Source organism: Momordica charantia, assembly GCF_013281855.1.
Source record: "Momordica charantia cultivar OHB3-1 chromosome 9 unlocalized genomic scaffold, Mcharantia_2.0 BLBB01000009.1, whole genome shotgun sequence".
NCBI lineage: Eukaryota > Viridiplantae > Streptophyta > Magnoliopsida > Cucurbitales > Cucurbitaceae > Momordica > Momordica charantia.
This window is the reverse complement of record NW_028275167.1, coordinates 31,389,250-31,404,188: the sequence shown is the minus strand read 5'-3', so window position 1 is coordinate 31,404,188 and position 14,939 is coordinate 31,389,250. Positions and strand designations below refer to the sequence as shown.

At 35.7% G+C, this 14,939-nt stretch overlaps 3 protein-coding genes and 1 long non-coding RNA gene across 6 annotated transcripts; all 4 read left to right on the top strand.

The window, feature by feature from the left end:
- Positions 1 to 58: 58 nt before the first annotated feature.
- LOC111019783 (RPM1-interacting protein 4) lies at positions 59 to 1,724 on the top strand. Its single transcript, XM_022296237.2, has 3 exons — positions 59 to 1,018; positions 1,138 to 1,347; positions 1,446 to 1,724. The coding sequence occupies exons 1-3, from the start codon at positions 1,010 to 1,012 to the stop codon at positions 1,470 to 1,472; spliced, it is 246 nt and encodes an 81-aa protein (XP_022151929.1). The 5' UTR covers positions 59 to 1,009; the 3' UTR covers positions 1,473 to 1,724.
- Positions 1,725 to 2,270: 546 nt separating this feature from the next.
- Positions 2,271 to 8,022, top strand: RGS1 (REGULATOR OF G-PROTEIN SIGNALING 1). Of its 3 annotated transcripts, none has more exons than XR_015787216.1 (11): positions 2,271 to 2,521; positions 3,095 to 3,215; positions 3,309 to 3,372; positions 3,475 to 3,559; positions 3,675 to 3,748; positions 3,978 to 4,169; positions 4,921 to 5,009; positions 5,119 to 5,357; positions 5,682 to 5,740; positions 5,852 to 5,976; positions 6,625 to 6,649. XR_015787216.1 is itself a non-coding variant. In XM_022296207.2 (11 exons), the coding sequence occupies exons 1-11, from the start codon at positions 2,445 to 2,447 to the stop codon at positions 7,041 to 7,043; spliced, it is 1,398 nt and encodes a 465-aa protein (XP_022151899.1). In that variant the 5' UTR covers positions 2,276 to 2,444; the 3' UTR covers positions 7,044 to 8,022. The 3 variants fall into 3 exon arrangements, 1 of the variants encoding a protein (XP_022151899.1); XM_022296207.2 differs by lacking the exon at positions 5,682 to 5,740 and adding an exon at positions 6,834 to 8,022 and having other exon boundaries at positions 2,276 to 2,521; positions 6,625 to 6,746; XR_015787215.1 differs by lacking the exons at positions 2,271 to 2,521; positions 3,095 to 3,215; positions 5,682 to 5,740 and adding exons at positions 6,834 to 7,572; positions 7,640 to 8,022 and having other exon boundaries at positions 3,295 to 3,372; positions 6,625 to 6,746.
- A 139-nt stretch (positions 8,023 to 8,161) lies between these two features.
- On the top strand, positions 8,162 to 9,840 carry KCR2 (beta-ketoacyl reductase 2). The gene is made up of 3 exons (XM_022296208.2): positions 8,162 to 8,876; positions 9,267 to 9,336; positions 9,425 to 9,840. The coding sequence occupies exons 1-3, from the start codon at positions 8,227 to 8,229 to the stop codon at positions 9,701 to 9,703; spliced, it is 999 nt and encodes a 332-aa protein (XP_022151900.1). The 5' UTR covers positions 8,162 to 8,226; the 3' UTR covers positions 9,704 to 9,840.
- A 2,370-nt stretch (positions 9,841 to 12,210) lies between these two features.
- Positions 12,211 to 14,408, top strand: LOC111019660 (uncharacterized). Its single transcript, XR_002602581.2, has 2 exons — positions 12,211 to 12,438; positions 12,866 to 14,408. It is a non-coding gene; the product is annotated as an uncharacterized LOC111019660 (long non-coding RNA).
- Positions 14,409 to 14,939: the final 531 nt, after the last annotated feature.

Genomic DNA, 14,939 nt, shown 5'->3' with positions numbered 1-14,939 from the left:
ACATTTTCTTTAGTTGATTTCGTCAATTACATGACTTTGTAAATTCAAAATTCTACTTAACGTGTTGTTTCATTTCTGATAACTTTTTTTTCATCAAACAAAAGCGAGTATAGCTCAACGTTAATTGACATATATCTTTAATCAAGAGATTGTAAGTTCGATCATCCACCATGCTATACTAAAAAAAAATGTTATCCCATTTTTTTAATTTCATGAAAACATATATGATTTACTTTTTATCACAACAAAAGTCAATTGTATCACAATTCTTATAAACAATTTTGAAAATAAAATTTCAAATAATAAAAAAAAGTGTTAATGTTGGAAAAGGAAAATATTTTGCTATTTACGAGTCATGACCTATCTCTATTCTAACTACCTCGAAAATTTGACAATTCATTATTTAAAAAGAAATAAAATCTCTGTGTTTTTGTCGTCAAATATTAAGTATGGTCAATACAAGATAAAGTATTTTCTGAAGGCGGTGTATATGATATAAGGTCAAAGGGAACATATAATAAACTTTCATAAATTTGGGTATACCTTTTGTTATTCTGTTCAATTCGTTGAAAAATGATTCTTTTTGACCTACTAGAGATTATACAAATATACAATCTATTGTGGGTCCTTGTAAATGGCGAAGAATAGAATAGTATAGATTGAAATGAAATATTGAATTGTATTGTCTTTACTTTATAAAATAAATTTGCTTGTTGGAGTTGTAAACCTGGTAAGTTCTTCACATCTGGCCATGGTTATTATATTAGATTAGACAGTTGTAAATACTAAAGAAGAGCAGCCCATTTTGAGGCCTTGAATATGTCTTCTTGTGTTCATCACAACGGTAAAAACTCTGTTACGCGTTTTGACAAAGTGGACTTTGTAAGCCATTAACCAAATTACCTAAAAAAATGTCTATAAGAAACCCCCAACTCCCTCTTCTTCTTCAACCACACCTCTTCTTCTTCCTTCTTCTTCCTCAAAATCTCAGTCTTCTCAGGCTTCATCCATGGCATCAGTAAGATTCCAATTTCCCCATTTTTGTGCTCTGCTTTCTGATTCTCCATCGTTTTGTTATTGTATTGCTGGTTTTTCTTGATGGGGGGTTTTGATTCCTGAGTTGTTCTGTATTTGCAGGGTGACAATGGCAGAACTCTACCCAAATTTGGTGAGTGGGATGCTAAGGATCCTGCTTCGGCTGAAGGGTTCACGATGATTTTCAACAAGGCAAGAGATAATAAGAAGAATGGAGGAGGAACAACTTCAAAGACAGTGATTTCGCAGAAAACCCAAAACCAAAAACATGAAGCTTCAAAGAAGAATCACAAGTACGAGTTTCCAAGAAAGGTATTTTTTTTTCTTTAGTGTTATGTTCTTCCATGCTTTGTGTTTCACTGTCACACATCACACATTTTCAAACCATTTCTCGTTTCTTTTTCTTGCAGAAAGCATGGAGTTGCTTCGCTTTTTAGCCTTTTTTGTGCTTCTCAAAGAACAAAATTCTGCTGCTTCTGGGTGGCTGCCTTCTTTAGTGCAGAGAATATTATGATGCTGTGGATATGCAAATTTTTTGTGTATATATTTGGCCATTTGGGTCTCTTATTTTTGGAAAAATATTTGATGGGATTTTCTCTCTGTTCATTACATTAGGCTTCTTGTTGGGTTACCCTCATCCTGTATTTGAAACATTCTTTATTAGATTTTTTTGAAGTCATGTATTGTTATATTGAAGTGGTCTTATTTGATCATCATTTGATATCCATAGATTATCCTTCTAAATTTCTTAAAAGTTTCAAGATTAATTGTTTTCTTTGTAAATTGAATGTCGTTTTGAATATTTTCTCACCAATGAAACTATAAATTAATAATATCACATGTACTTCAAATGTCACGTCATCATTTTATTATTCAATTTCAATGATAAAGTATCTCTTAAAGAAAATAATAACATTGAGTAGGAAATTGGTTGAAAAATTTTTAGCTGATAAAATAAAAAAAATTAAAATATTAGAACAAAATTTAAAATTTAAAATATTATAGATGAAGTTAGAAATTAAATGAGATAATACTATACAAATTTTCAATAGAAGAGAGAAGATCTTTGAGCTAGTTAAATTCTGAACGACATGTCGTCTAGAGCACGACACGTCAGCAGACATTCCAGATTTAGTCAATGAAATGAATTTGAATATTCCGACAAGATTACGTTTCGGTCAAACTTCGATGTGACATGGCAGTGGACTCTGAAAAAAGTGAAAAAGCGGAGACGCCCCTCGAAGTAAGAAGAATAATCATCAATCGATTATTGTGAAGAGAACGATTGAACGTAATCGACTGATTATGCCAAAATTTCTCACGAATCAGAATGATTTCTTCAAATTTGTGATTCGTCGCATTAAAGGAAGAAAGATATTTATCTGAACGGATGCAAAAGGATAAGCAAAATGGCGCGCTGTGCCGTCGACGGTGGCTGCCCCAGCGATTACATCGCGATCGCTTTCGCCGCTCTTTGTATGATTTTGTGAGTTTCTTTCTTCTTGTTTCAGTTATGAAACGATCCAGCGATTTTGCACATTTCACCGAGTAGGTTATGATGTGTATGTGTGTTCGTCTTTTCTTCCTTTTACGCGCTATTCTCCAACGGGGTTGGGAGTGTTCGTTCCATCATCCATGGTAGTTGAGCTGTGTTCTCCATGAGTTTTGGCGCCATCGGGGACGGGTTTTGGGAATCATGGCCTGTTTTGGTTGTTGTCTCCTAAGTCAATATTTGATTTTGGTCGTTTTGGTTCGAAGCTGAGTTGATTCTCTCTCTCACTCTCATAGTCGAACTTCTTTCTTTTCTTGGATGAATTTAGTTTTAGCTTATTTACATGGAGTGTCATGATCTTTATAAATGGAAAATATCTGCGTTTTCTTGCTCAGCAATTGCTTCCTCTTTATCAAATTACGAGCACGTTGTGGCAGTACTATAATCCTTTAGAACTCAGCTAGTTGTTCTTGAAGGCTGAGCTGTTCTCACTTTTGCTTTTGTTCTTTTATTGCTGATTTGTCTGTTTAAATAGGAGATTAACTTGTCCCACTTTATTCCTTTCAGGCTGATTTCTCGGTCCGTACTACCTTATGTGATTTACAAGATTCCTCTCCCTAAAGGCAGCCGCTTTTGGATTCCAGTAATTCAAGTATTTGCTAGTCTCAATCTCCTGCTGTCAATTGTGGTAGACTATGGAACTATTTCTGTCACTCTTCATTCTTTTTTACATGTTATGATTTGAGGTCTAATTCGTGCCACTTTACATTCCCTATTTCAGATTTCTGTAAGTTTCCTCAGATTCAAAACGAGGCAAAGGTGGCAGTCGTGCTACATTTGGGCAGGTTTCACTAACTGTGTCATTATTAGGGACTTCCTGTCAAATAGAGCTTTCATATTTGTGATTACTTTCCTTCCCAAATTTCATTTTCCATTTCTTGCTTCAGTGTGGGTTGAAGGTCCCCTTGGATTTGGTTTGTTGCTGAGTGGTCGCATAACACAGACCTTCCAACTATATTACATTTTTGTAAAGTAAGTAAACCAATAGTTTACCAAATAGAGGACTGGAAAGCTCAGACATTCTGCCGTCTCCCTCCCTCCACAATGGTTTCTGAATATTCTATTGCTTTTGAATTTTGATTTTCAGGCGGCGTCTACCACCCATCAGAACATACGTCTTCCTTCCACTAATCCTATTGCCATGGATTTCTGGGGCTACATGTGAGATTCTCTTTCATTTGGAATTTTCTATGCGTATATGTATATAACACATTTTTTTTGTTTGAACACTGGAATAATGAAACTAAATTACTTCAGAACCACTATGCATGAAATATCGGCTTCATTTATATATTATATATGATGTACCAGTCCAAGATATTTTTAGTAATTTCTGATGAGAGAATTTCACAGACTTTTACTGAACAAGAATATTTCATTTTTGCTGCAGTTATCAATGTCAAGAAGCCTCTAAATTACAGGTGCCACATGGGGCCTCGGTGGATTGTTCCAATCATGTCTCTCCATATCCTATATGTTGCTACTTTAGTTCTACTTACATGGGCTGTTCGTCATATAGAGTTCAGGTTTGACGAACTTAGAGACTTGTGGAAGGGAATAATAGTCTCGGCATCTTCAATTGGTATGTAAGGCCTCTGATTTTTTCTTAGATTAGCATAAGATACGGTGGTGGTAATAAAAAGGGTCTAATTCATTCGTTAGAATTCTTTATGAGGACTTTATGGTTTTGGCAATTCAATAATTTTAACAAAAGGTATCCAATAATTGATTATCTTCGGCTTAAGCTGATATAGGCTTGAAACTATGGTTTTTGGTCAAACGTAACATGATTAGTTGCTGTACTAATTCGAAGAGATTTATTTGAAACCATTATTAATTTCTTTGTTGCTCATAGGCGTAAAATATCCTCCAAAAATCCTCATTTCTCATAACAATCTCTTACAAAAGCTCTTTTTAATCAAAGTTTTCATTATCTTATTATCATAATATTATATCTTTTTCATATATAAAATATTTATTTACGTTTTATTTTGTGCAGCACATTTTTTTTTCTTTTCCATTTTGCACTTTGCACTTAGCGCTTAAGCCCAGGCCAAAAGGATCATAGTGCTTTAGTGTGCCTCAGCACTTTAAAAAGCCTTTGCTACATCTTTGAATTTTTGTAGTGGCATTTTGTTCATATATACCTTGTATTTTTCCAATATTGTTGGCGTTCTTTAATCATCAAAAACTAATTAATGGAAAGAAAAATTAATGAAATTAATTGTCCATTCCATTAATTTACAAGCTCTCTAGTCTGCGGTGATATATGTGAAAGTACTGTAAAACTCAAAACTCGGGGCTAATTTCTAACATGTTCTTTGTTCTTCCAGGAGTTTGGGTTTCTGCCTATGTCACAAATGAAATCCACGAAGAGATCTTAGGACTCCAGGTTGCCTCTAGATTTCTGCTATTAGTCACGGTATGGCATCTTTGCTGCTTCAATTTTCTGCGATCTTATCATTTGTAATCCGAGTCATTTTGTAAGACTTATGGCACTTTTCCTAACATTTCCTAGGCATCTTTCACAGGCAAGTATTCTTGTGCTGACCTTCTTCTCTATATCAAGTTCGCAACCACTGCTTTCTCAAATTAGTTTGAGAAAAAGGGAAACTCTTGAATATGACTCAATGGGTCAGGCTCTGGGAATACCAGATAGTGGATTGTTACTACAAAGGGAATCAGAAACAGTCATAGATGCTAATGAACCACTGGAGACATTACTTCTGAACAAGAGATTTCGTCAGTCATTCATGGCTTTTGCAGACAGGTACTAATTATATTCCTCCTGTATTTTTCTGTTAGAGAGAGAGAGAGAGAGAGAGAGAGAGAGAGAGAGAGAGAGAGAGAGATAACAAAGTTGAAGATTCAACAAGAAGATGGTATCAGTAATTAATTTGTTCGAATACACACTATGATTGAGTAGTTTGTTGGCCGTGGGATTGTAAGGGATTTGTTACTATCCAATGCATATTTAAGTAGAGGGAAGGGCAATCACTGGTGGGAGTTTGTGTCAAGCTTGGCTCAATGAGAATTCAGATTTCTTGAAATACCTATACCACAGTGTTTGTAATTGTATTTTTATGTCCTTTAGGGATATTCAATATATTTTGGCATTGTTGGGCTATCTGCTTCCACACAACTTTTTATCATGTAAGACCCTCCGAGGTCTATTTTCTTTGGACTTCTAGAAACAACTTAAGAGGATTTAATTATTTGAGATCTTACCACAGTACTATTCTGTTTTTGCTTTCTCAATTGTAGTTGTTTAGCTGGGGAGAACGTGCACTTTTATGATGAAGTGCATGAGCTAGGAAAACTACCGTTGGACGACCCTGTGAGAAGGATCTATATGGCAAGACATATCATTGTCAACTACATAACACCAGGTTCGTGCACTAGGACTTAGCCTTGAAACTTAACCAGTAATTTTCTTCTTGCTTTGCTTTCAACCTTAAGTTTCATTGTAAAATATGCTTACAAGTCGAAGTTCTTATTTTGATCGAACATGTCATTGAAAACGTGTCCTTATGGAGATGTACTCTAATTTTCAACCGAGGGTTCAATTATTGGAACCAAAAACAGTTGGCTGATCAATATAATTCTTTAATGTTTGGTCATTATGACTTTAGTTATAATTTTAAAAACAGTTGGCGCTTGTGTATGCTGTACATCAGTACATGCTCACATTACGTTCCCACTAGCATTTGCCTCCTACCAAAGTGCCTACGCATTAACTTTTTTTTTTTTTTTTGTGTGAAAGAAAGTCATTAAAATTACTATGTACAATTACAAGATGGTTATTAATTTATTGCACCTTTTTGACAAAAGAGACCAATCACTTTCTTCCTGTTGACCAACTCTTAAGCACCAGTTTAAGGGACCAACTAACTGTTACGGAAAAGAGAGAGAGAAAAGAACATAACTCTTAATTTTCATGTTCTGAGATTAAGCTCGATTCTGTTAATGATTTTTCACATTTGAACGTTAGTGATCTATGATTTTATTTGAAGTTGCATATTTCATTTCTCCTACAGGTGCGACTATGGAGGTGAACATTTCTCACCGATGCCGTCAAGAGATTCTGACGACTTCTAATCTGGCTGATCCCAAGCTTTTTAATAACGCACTAAATGAGCTAATACAGTTGATAAAGATGGTACATATTTCTATTGCACCTCTCTTTAATTTTCCACCCACTTCGATTTCATCACATCTCTGTATTCTGTCCTGTTTTCCGTTGAAGAATCTGGCAAAAGATTTCTGGTCATCAATGTTCTTTCTGAAGTTAAAAGAAGAAACAAGTATGAGATCAAATGGGCGAGACCTCGAACAGATAACGGGTTGGAACCTCTCTCCTAGATTGAGTTCCGTACAAGGCACTGATGATCCTTTCAACCAAGAGCAATTTCCAAAGGGCTCTGGCCATGATAGTACTCACGACTCAGACCCTTAAGGGTCTAAGATTTGAATTCAACACATCCCTAGTTGTAACTGCATCAACATCTCAAGATTATTGACTGATTGGTAGCTGAAATTATTTTCTTCTTCTAGCGTCACTCGGGTAGGTCCAAGGGAAACGAAACGGAATGAAGTTGACGGGGAACTAAAAGTGCTTGGCAGTAATCTCTCGACGTCAACAGCAAGGCAAATTCGGAGTAGAAAGCGGAGTGTAGTGGCAAGTAAATCATGTGATTGTCCTCATCTTTTTAAAGAAATAAAACGAAAGCTTGTCTTGTTTATGACCACCTCGATGTCAAAGGGATGCACTGTGAGCAATTAATGTCTCGGAGGATGCAGATGTATCATCTTGGTTCTTGGGTTCGATACTCTAGTGGTCCTTCCCTAAAAAGTAATGGCATGGCTGCTTTCATCTTGCAGGAAAGATGGCAACTTTATATGAAATAAAGCACTGAAGCTGGACAGGTGGAGGACTGAATCACGAACTGGACCCACCTATTTTTCAAGAACCACCCAACTTTTAGGTACAAAATTTAAGAGAGTACATAAATTTCATAAAGTTATCTTCCAACTTTTTCTTTCTTACTGCAGTTAAGAGTTGTTTGTATGACATTACCTCAAATGTTATTTGATGAACAAAATTGATCAAAGCTTGAACTCCACAGAAATTACCATTACCTCAAATGTTATTTTATGAACATAATTGATCAAAGCTGAACTCCACAGAAATTACCCCAACAGTGCAGTATAGTTCCATTATTTACCCATAGAAGGAAGAAGCTGTGTGTCAGTTCTCTCTTTGATTTCGCCATTACTGTCTTATGGTTGGAGGGCCTTTTTCCATCTTCGAATGTTGTTTTTTAATCTTATGAAGCAAACTCCCGTGCTTAATGAAAGCATTTATTTATTCTTTAACATCTGTAAATCACACTTCATGTTTTTGGCATCCATATAACGTAAGCATTTTTCTTGTTTGGGTTGAAGAGTTTACGTATGAACTTTCAATAACGAACAAATGAAAGAGACCACATGAAGTAGGTAACTGAACATAGTCTCTCTCTCTACTCTCTCTCTCTCTCTCTCTCTCTCTCTCTCTCTCTCTCCTTATTAAAGAAGTGTTATGGTCATGAAAATGAGGCGAACGAAAGGAAAATAAAAGGAGAGAAATCAAACAGATCATGCACACAATGACGGGGACATGCTTTCTGTTCCTCTCCATTCAGCCCATTTGGCTTCTCATTCTCTCCTTGCTTGGCTTCTTCACCATTCTCCGGCACTTCACGTCCACCGTCCGATGGGTTTTCCGAGCCTTTCTCAGACCCTCCAAGGATCTGAGATACTATGGTTCTTGGGGCATAGTCACCGGCGCCACTGACGGCATCGGAAAATCATTTGCCTATCAGATGGCCAGAGCCGGCCTGAACATTATACTGGTCGGCAGAAACTCCACCAAGCTGAAGGCAGTTTCTAAGGACATTCAAATTCAGTTCCCTGACACAGAGATAAAGACCGTTGAATTGGACTTCACAGAAGACGATATTGGTGGTGGTATTGCAGAGATTGAGGAGGTGATTGAAGATTTGGACGTGGGGATTCTGATAAACAACGTGGGGATTACTTACCCAAACGCCAGCTTCTTCCACGAAGTGGAAGAGAAAGTTTGGATGAATATTGTTAAAGTGAACGTGAAGGGCACTACTCGGGTTACCAGAGCTGTTTTGCCGAAGATGATGAAGAAGAACAGAGGAGCCATTGTGAATATTGGCTCTGGAGCTGCCGTTATTGTTCCTTCCCATCCTCTCTATGCAATCTATGCTGCTACAAAAGCGTATGTAATCATCTTCTTCTTCTTCTTTTACTGTAAGTTTGTTTGCAGGAGTTCATGATCATGGAGGGAAGCCAATGGAAAAGAAAATCAAGAAAAATATGAGGAAAAAACTCCATCTCTCTCTTTCTTCTGCCTCCCCCACCACCCACTTGCCTCAGCAACTGCCGTGTCATCTAGTTTCTGCCAAACCAACTTCTGAGAAGCTATTAACTTCTGCTCATTTTGAGAAAAAAGAACGTGCCAATTACCATACATTTTTAATGAAAACTTATTACCCAACTCGTTTTTAACTTCCACATCTAACTTAAGCTTCAATAATATCACAAATTAAAACCTTGCTTTTACCTGTGGGATAATCGAAATGCTCTGTTTTTCCCCCTTTCTTGGCAGGTATGTGGACAAATTCTCGAGATCTCTGCATGCGGAGTACAAAGACCATGGAATCGATGTACAGTGTCAGGTTGGTAAATTAGCAAGAACCCCTTTTTGTTAGAACTAGAGATTCAGACTTGAGAGCTGAATGTTTTTGTGTGAAATCGAAAACCCAGGTGCCGTTGTACGTGGCGACTGAAATGGCGTCGAGAGTGGCGTCGGTGAGCGGCGCGTCGCTGTTCATTCCATCGGCGGATGACTATGTGAGAGCTGCAATTCGCAGAATCGGGTACGAGCCACGGTGCACCCCTTACTGGGCTCACTCGCTCCAATGGTGCTTCGCGCGCCTCCTCCCGGAGGCGGCGCTCGACGCCTGGCGGCGGTCCATCGGCCTGCATAGGAGGAGGAGGGGATCCGACGCCATGAAAGGAATTAAAGGTTGCAAGCAAGAATGAAAAGCCTTGGAGAATTATAATTTACATGAATAAAAGATTAAACCCATTAATATCATACTTATGGATGTGATGAATTGTTTAATTAGGGGATGGTTTGTCTTTCTTCAAATTCAATGTTGATTATTCGTGTTTTTTTATCTTGTTTTAGTTTTTCGTACATATTTATTGATTTATTATTGTCTATCGTTTATTTAATTAAATGTTCACATAGAAAACCTCTTTTTAGGGTAAGAATTGATTTTCTCGATGCTTTAATGTTCACCTTGGCCCCTTTGGTTAATCTATGGATTTTAAAAAATTGTTTAAATTGATCTTGGCTTTTAATTTTCTAGTTATGATGGTAACATTAATATTATGAGGCTAGAGTTTGAATTTTTAATATTAGAAAAGAAAATGTCTTTTTATCTTTTTGGTTGATAATATATGTTTTAATCAGTTCACGTTTAGATTTATTGGATTTGTTGCTAAAATATCGGTATTAATACGAAACTCTCGGCGATGGCCAATAACCCAAATACAAATAAATGAAAGAACGGTTACATTTTTCATATGATCTCCTTTTATAGATAAAACTAATTATTTATTTCTTTCTCTTTTTTTTTTATTAATTTCCTATTTCGTTCGAGTAAAAAATATGTTGTAACAATCCTAAAAAAAAAAAAACTCCATTCGACATTGGACTAAGAAGGGGGAAGGAAGAAGCAGCTTATCCTCCCATTGTGATGATTCACACTCACAACTTTTGAGTTAGAAATATGTGACTTAATTAGTTGAGCTATATTTAAGTTTAAAGAAGTATTCTTTATTAATTGAGTATATTTAAGTTGAAAGGAGTATTCTTTATTGAGATTATGTTTATTTTTATATTTATATGATCTGGAATATACATCACTTTGTTATATATGAATATGGGAGATATAAAATAACTTTTTTGAAATAATTAACTCAAAATTATAATGTTTTACAGTTAAATTACAATTTTAAGTCTATGTTTGTCCCTAATTTTTGTGATAAAAGTTAGTGACAAATAAGCACCGTTACATTTTATTTTAATGACACAATGATTTTGTAAATCACATTAGGTGAAAAACATAAATTTGAGTTAGGTTTTTTAAATATTATTTTCATTGAAAAGGAGAAGTGAGTTAGGGTTTGTTTTGTTGGATATCAACTTCTCTTTTCTTTTTTTTCTAATAACTTTTCATATTATTTCTCACTCGTGATATAAATATTAGGTAAGCTTTTTTTTCCGAGTACAATATTAGGTAAGTTTTAAACTCATGAACATAGTGTATGGCTGATGATGAAGATGGTGGTTATGACATAACCACTAAAAATAATTCAACCTCATTTTACCATGTAAAATAATGGGAATTGTAATGTCAAATCAAGTCTTAAATATTAGTGGACATAGACAGTTAATGTCAAATCAAGTGTTAAATATTATTAGACATAAACGAAGAGCATTAGATAGACAGATTAAATAGTAGCCATGCACTATAATTTATTTTTCCAAAGGTAAACAACAAGTCAATCAATGATTTTTGAGCAAGTATGATTTAGGTGTCATGGAAGTGTTGCGTTAGTCTTTCTCTCGTAGCTCAAGGTTCACTTGCACACAAAAATCTAGTAACGATGTTATGTTTTGTCGAATGCACTTTGATGCGTGCTATGTGCCACAAGGGAGGGAGCAGGGTAACATCAAGGCGGATATGTCCTAATTTCTAATTTTTAACTTTAAAATGTGTATTTTATGTGATTACTTAATATTTAATTAAAGAAAATGTCCTAATTTCTCGAAATTGAGGATGGGAAGCGTCTCAACGTGTCATTGTCATCTCCCTAAAAAGGACAATATTGGTATCTGGTTATAACTAATTGATTTATGACATTAATGCTCCAAGGAGACCACATAAAATTTCATTTTTCTTAATATATAACTCCTCAAATCAACATCGAGGCGGTGATGGATTACCATAAGAAAAAATATGAGCATATATTGTTAATAATAATAATAAGATGTAGAAAATTGATTGTTTTATTTAAAAAAAAAAGTTGATTACTTTTAAGAATATAAAAAAAATGTAGAAAGAAAAAGTAATACCTACGTGTTGTAAGGTTCGATCTCGTGCACTCATGAAATGGAGATTGGTACTTAACCACTGACCAAACATAATAGCATTGCTTTGATAAGCTATTTTTTATTATATAATACGACATGTATTTTACCATTTTTTCCCTCCGAAGAGACGACCTACAAATTTCCGCCTAGTTGGTCATCTCTTCCAAAAACGGTCATCTATTTTCCAAGCATTATTCTTAGAAATAATTTAGATGCGGCATGTATTTAGAATAAGTTTTGAAAATAGTATTATTAAAAAAAATATCCTGACGAAAAGATAAAAACTTTGGAAAACTAAATTTATCGTATGATTATTAAGATTTGTTGGACTTATCAGACATATTTTTAAAAAAATTATTTTAGGAAAAAAAAATCGTTTTCAAAACTAGGAATGATCGAGTCCTTCAAATAGAACCACAGACGTGGCGGTTCTGTTGGCCATTTGGTACTGCGTCTCTTCGGTAGCGATCAAATTAATTTTGAGCGGCGCCGAAAATTCGTTTGAAAGAAACATCGAGTTGATCCCACAAAGTTCAGCCGTTGATTTCTGCAACCCTTACTATTATCTACAGGAAGAAGCCGATCCTCAGTTTCGTTCATCAAGCAGCTCAAGGTTCGATCACTTTGTTTTTATCTCGATTCTGAAATTCTCTCTGACTGTTTTCAAATGGGTTTGTGTTCATTTTCTCAAATCCCCAATGGACCCGAAGAAATACGGGTCGTTACCGGACCCACCGATGGTATCGGCCACCAATTGACTTGAAAACCTTTAGGGTTTCGGAGTCGATTCCATCCAAATTTGTGGACACCAACATCAGCAATGTGGTTGTTGATTTCTCCGGTGATCTATTCAAGGGTATCAATTGGATTCACTAAGCTATTGAAGAATTGGATGTCGGTGTTCTGTTATGTTGATGAACGAAGAAACCATATGCATATCAAAATTGAGTTACTGTTTATTAACCATCAACAATGATTTTCTTGTTGAAGATTGAATAGTTTGATTCTAATGCCAAAGAATTGGTTTTGCACATTCTCAGGTACATTGATCAGCTCTCCAGATTCCTTACGGTTGAGTACAAGAGTAATGGGATTGATGTTCAGTTTCAAGTAGGAACAGAGTGAACTATTTCCTTTGCAAGTTCAATCAGCCATATATATATATATATATATATATATATATTTAGCTTTTCTTCATGCAATGAGATCCTTACTTTTTTATCCACAGCTAAAACAAAATGCCCCCAGTAAACATTATATATTGTAGTAGGTCAAGAATCCCACAGGCCTAGAGAGTCAGGAAGTTAGACTTTTTGCTTTGATATCACCAGTAGATTCAGATGCACAAGTTGATGGGCTATGGAAAAATTCAACCATTCAATATGTTCTATAGTATGTTCTATAGTATGTTCTATAGTATGGTTTGGAAGCTACTAAATATCTATAACAAATGCATACTATAGAACATATTAAATGGTTGAATTTTTCCATAGCCCATCAACTTGTGCAACTAGCCATGGGGCATGGGCGCTGGGATGGAACGACTTTATGGGTCATGTTCGTACCTCCATGTCCTTGAGTTCTATGGAGAAATTGTATATTACTAGGAAGGTTGAATCACACTGAGGTTTCAAATTGAGTTTTCTTCATCAACTAGCCATGGGGCTTGCTTGCTGCTATGTCTGATGATTGATATTTGATCTCTTGATAGTACTAGTTCAATCATAACTATACAATGAAAAGTTTCTAACTGCTGTGATGAAGAATCTTGATCTTCAAATGAACATTAATTTAGCCACAAATAGTATGATTTTTTCTCCTCTGAGTAGAAAATTCAGTACAGGGATTAGATTAGGATCGTATAACTGACTCAACTATGCAAGTTGAATTTCGATGAAGCCTCCTCCTTACCTGCCCTCATGTTCTTGCATGAAACTCGAATGTAAGCAACACAAATTAAGCAATAGGTTCTCCTATAAACTGGGGCCGAGTCGGGTTGAAAAATCAGTGTAAGTTCCACATATAGCATAAGGTCCTCTGGTTTCTAGTATCAGGTTTGGTCCTTTGTTTTCTAAATAGACAGGCATCCACATTGTGCTGTGTGATGGATCAGTTACGAGCCTCGCCGCACACGCATTCCCTTTTCATAGACCTGTTTTACTCGTCGCCCAGAGTCGTTTGTCAATTCGATGGCGCCTTGAGGTTTCAGCTCAGAATCCGAAAGAGGGGACACCTGAAAAAGACTGTAAAGAGGGTAGGAGTAATGGGACACAAGCTAAATTCCAAAATGGGTGCCCCACTGCCAGATTCAGTCCCATTTGACCAATTCTCTCTTTCCCCGTGATATGTTTCTGTATATTGCAGCGCGGTGCATTATACATCTCGTGACCGGAAACTATTTTTAGTGGTCGGCGGGTCGGTGCCGGCGGCGAGTTTCAGCCCATTGAATCAATGCAACCACCATTACTTCAGCTCTACTCATTTGTAAAATATATGTGCTTTTTTATTGAAAGATCTTAAAACAAAATTAGTCTGAAAAATAGTTTCAGGGTTGAATTATAATTTTAATTCCTGTTCCTGTTCCGCTTTAGCTTTATCTCTAGTTTTGGTCCCGTCTTTTAAAAAATTTATGAGTACCCTTTGGTTAAAGCTCTGAGATGTAATAGAATTTTAATATGACAAGTTAGTCCCCAGGGGTGGCCCCCTTCGCGAGGCCCATGGTCTCTAAATAACACCTATCTAAAGATTGCATGTTCGAATCTCCGATTGAGTTTAACCGGTAAGGAATGTAATAAATGAGCTTGTGACATTTTATTTTATTGACACACATAGTAAATTTTAATTAGAAGGCAACGACAACAATGTTATTTTTAAAAGCAAGACTTGTGACAGCAGAGCAAAGAAATTTAACCTAATTTCAAATTTAAGATAAATCATATTATATATATATACACTTTTGTCTTCAAATAAATCATCCAAAAAATCCTGATTTTTGTCATCAATACATGTAAGCATGCATTAATTTTGACATCATTATTATTTTAAAAGGTACTAAAAAACCAAAATAAATGCAGTTGAAAATTGTGTCCATAAAGAGAAATAAACGCAAGAACA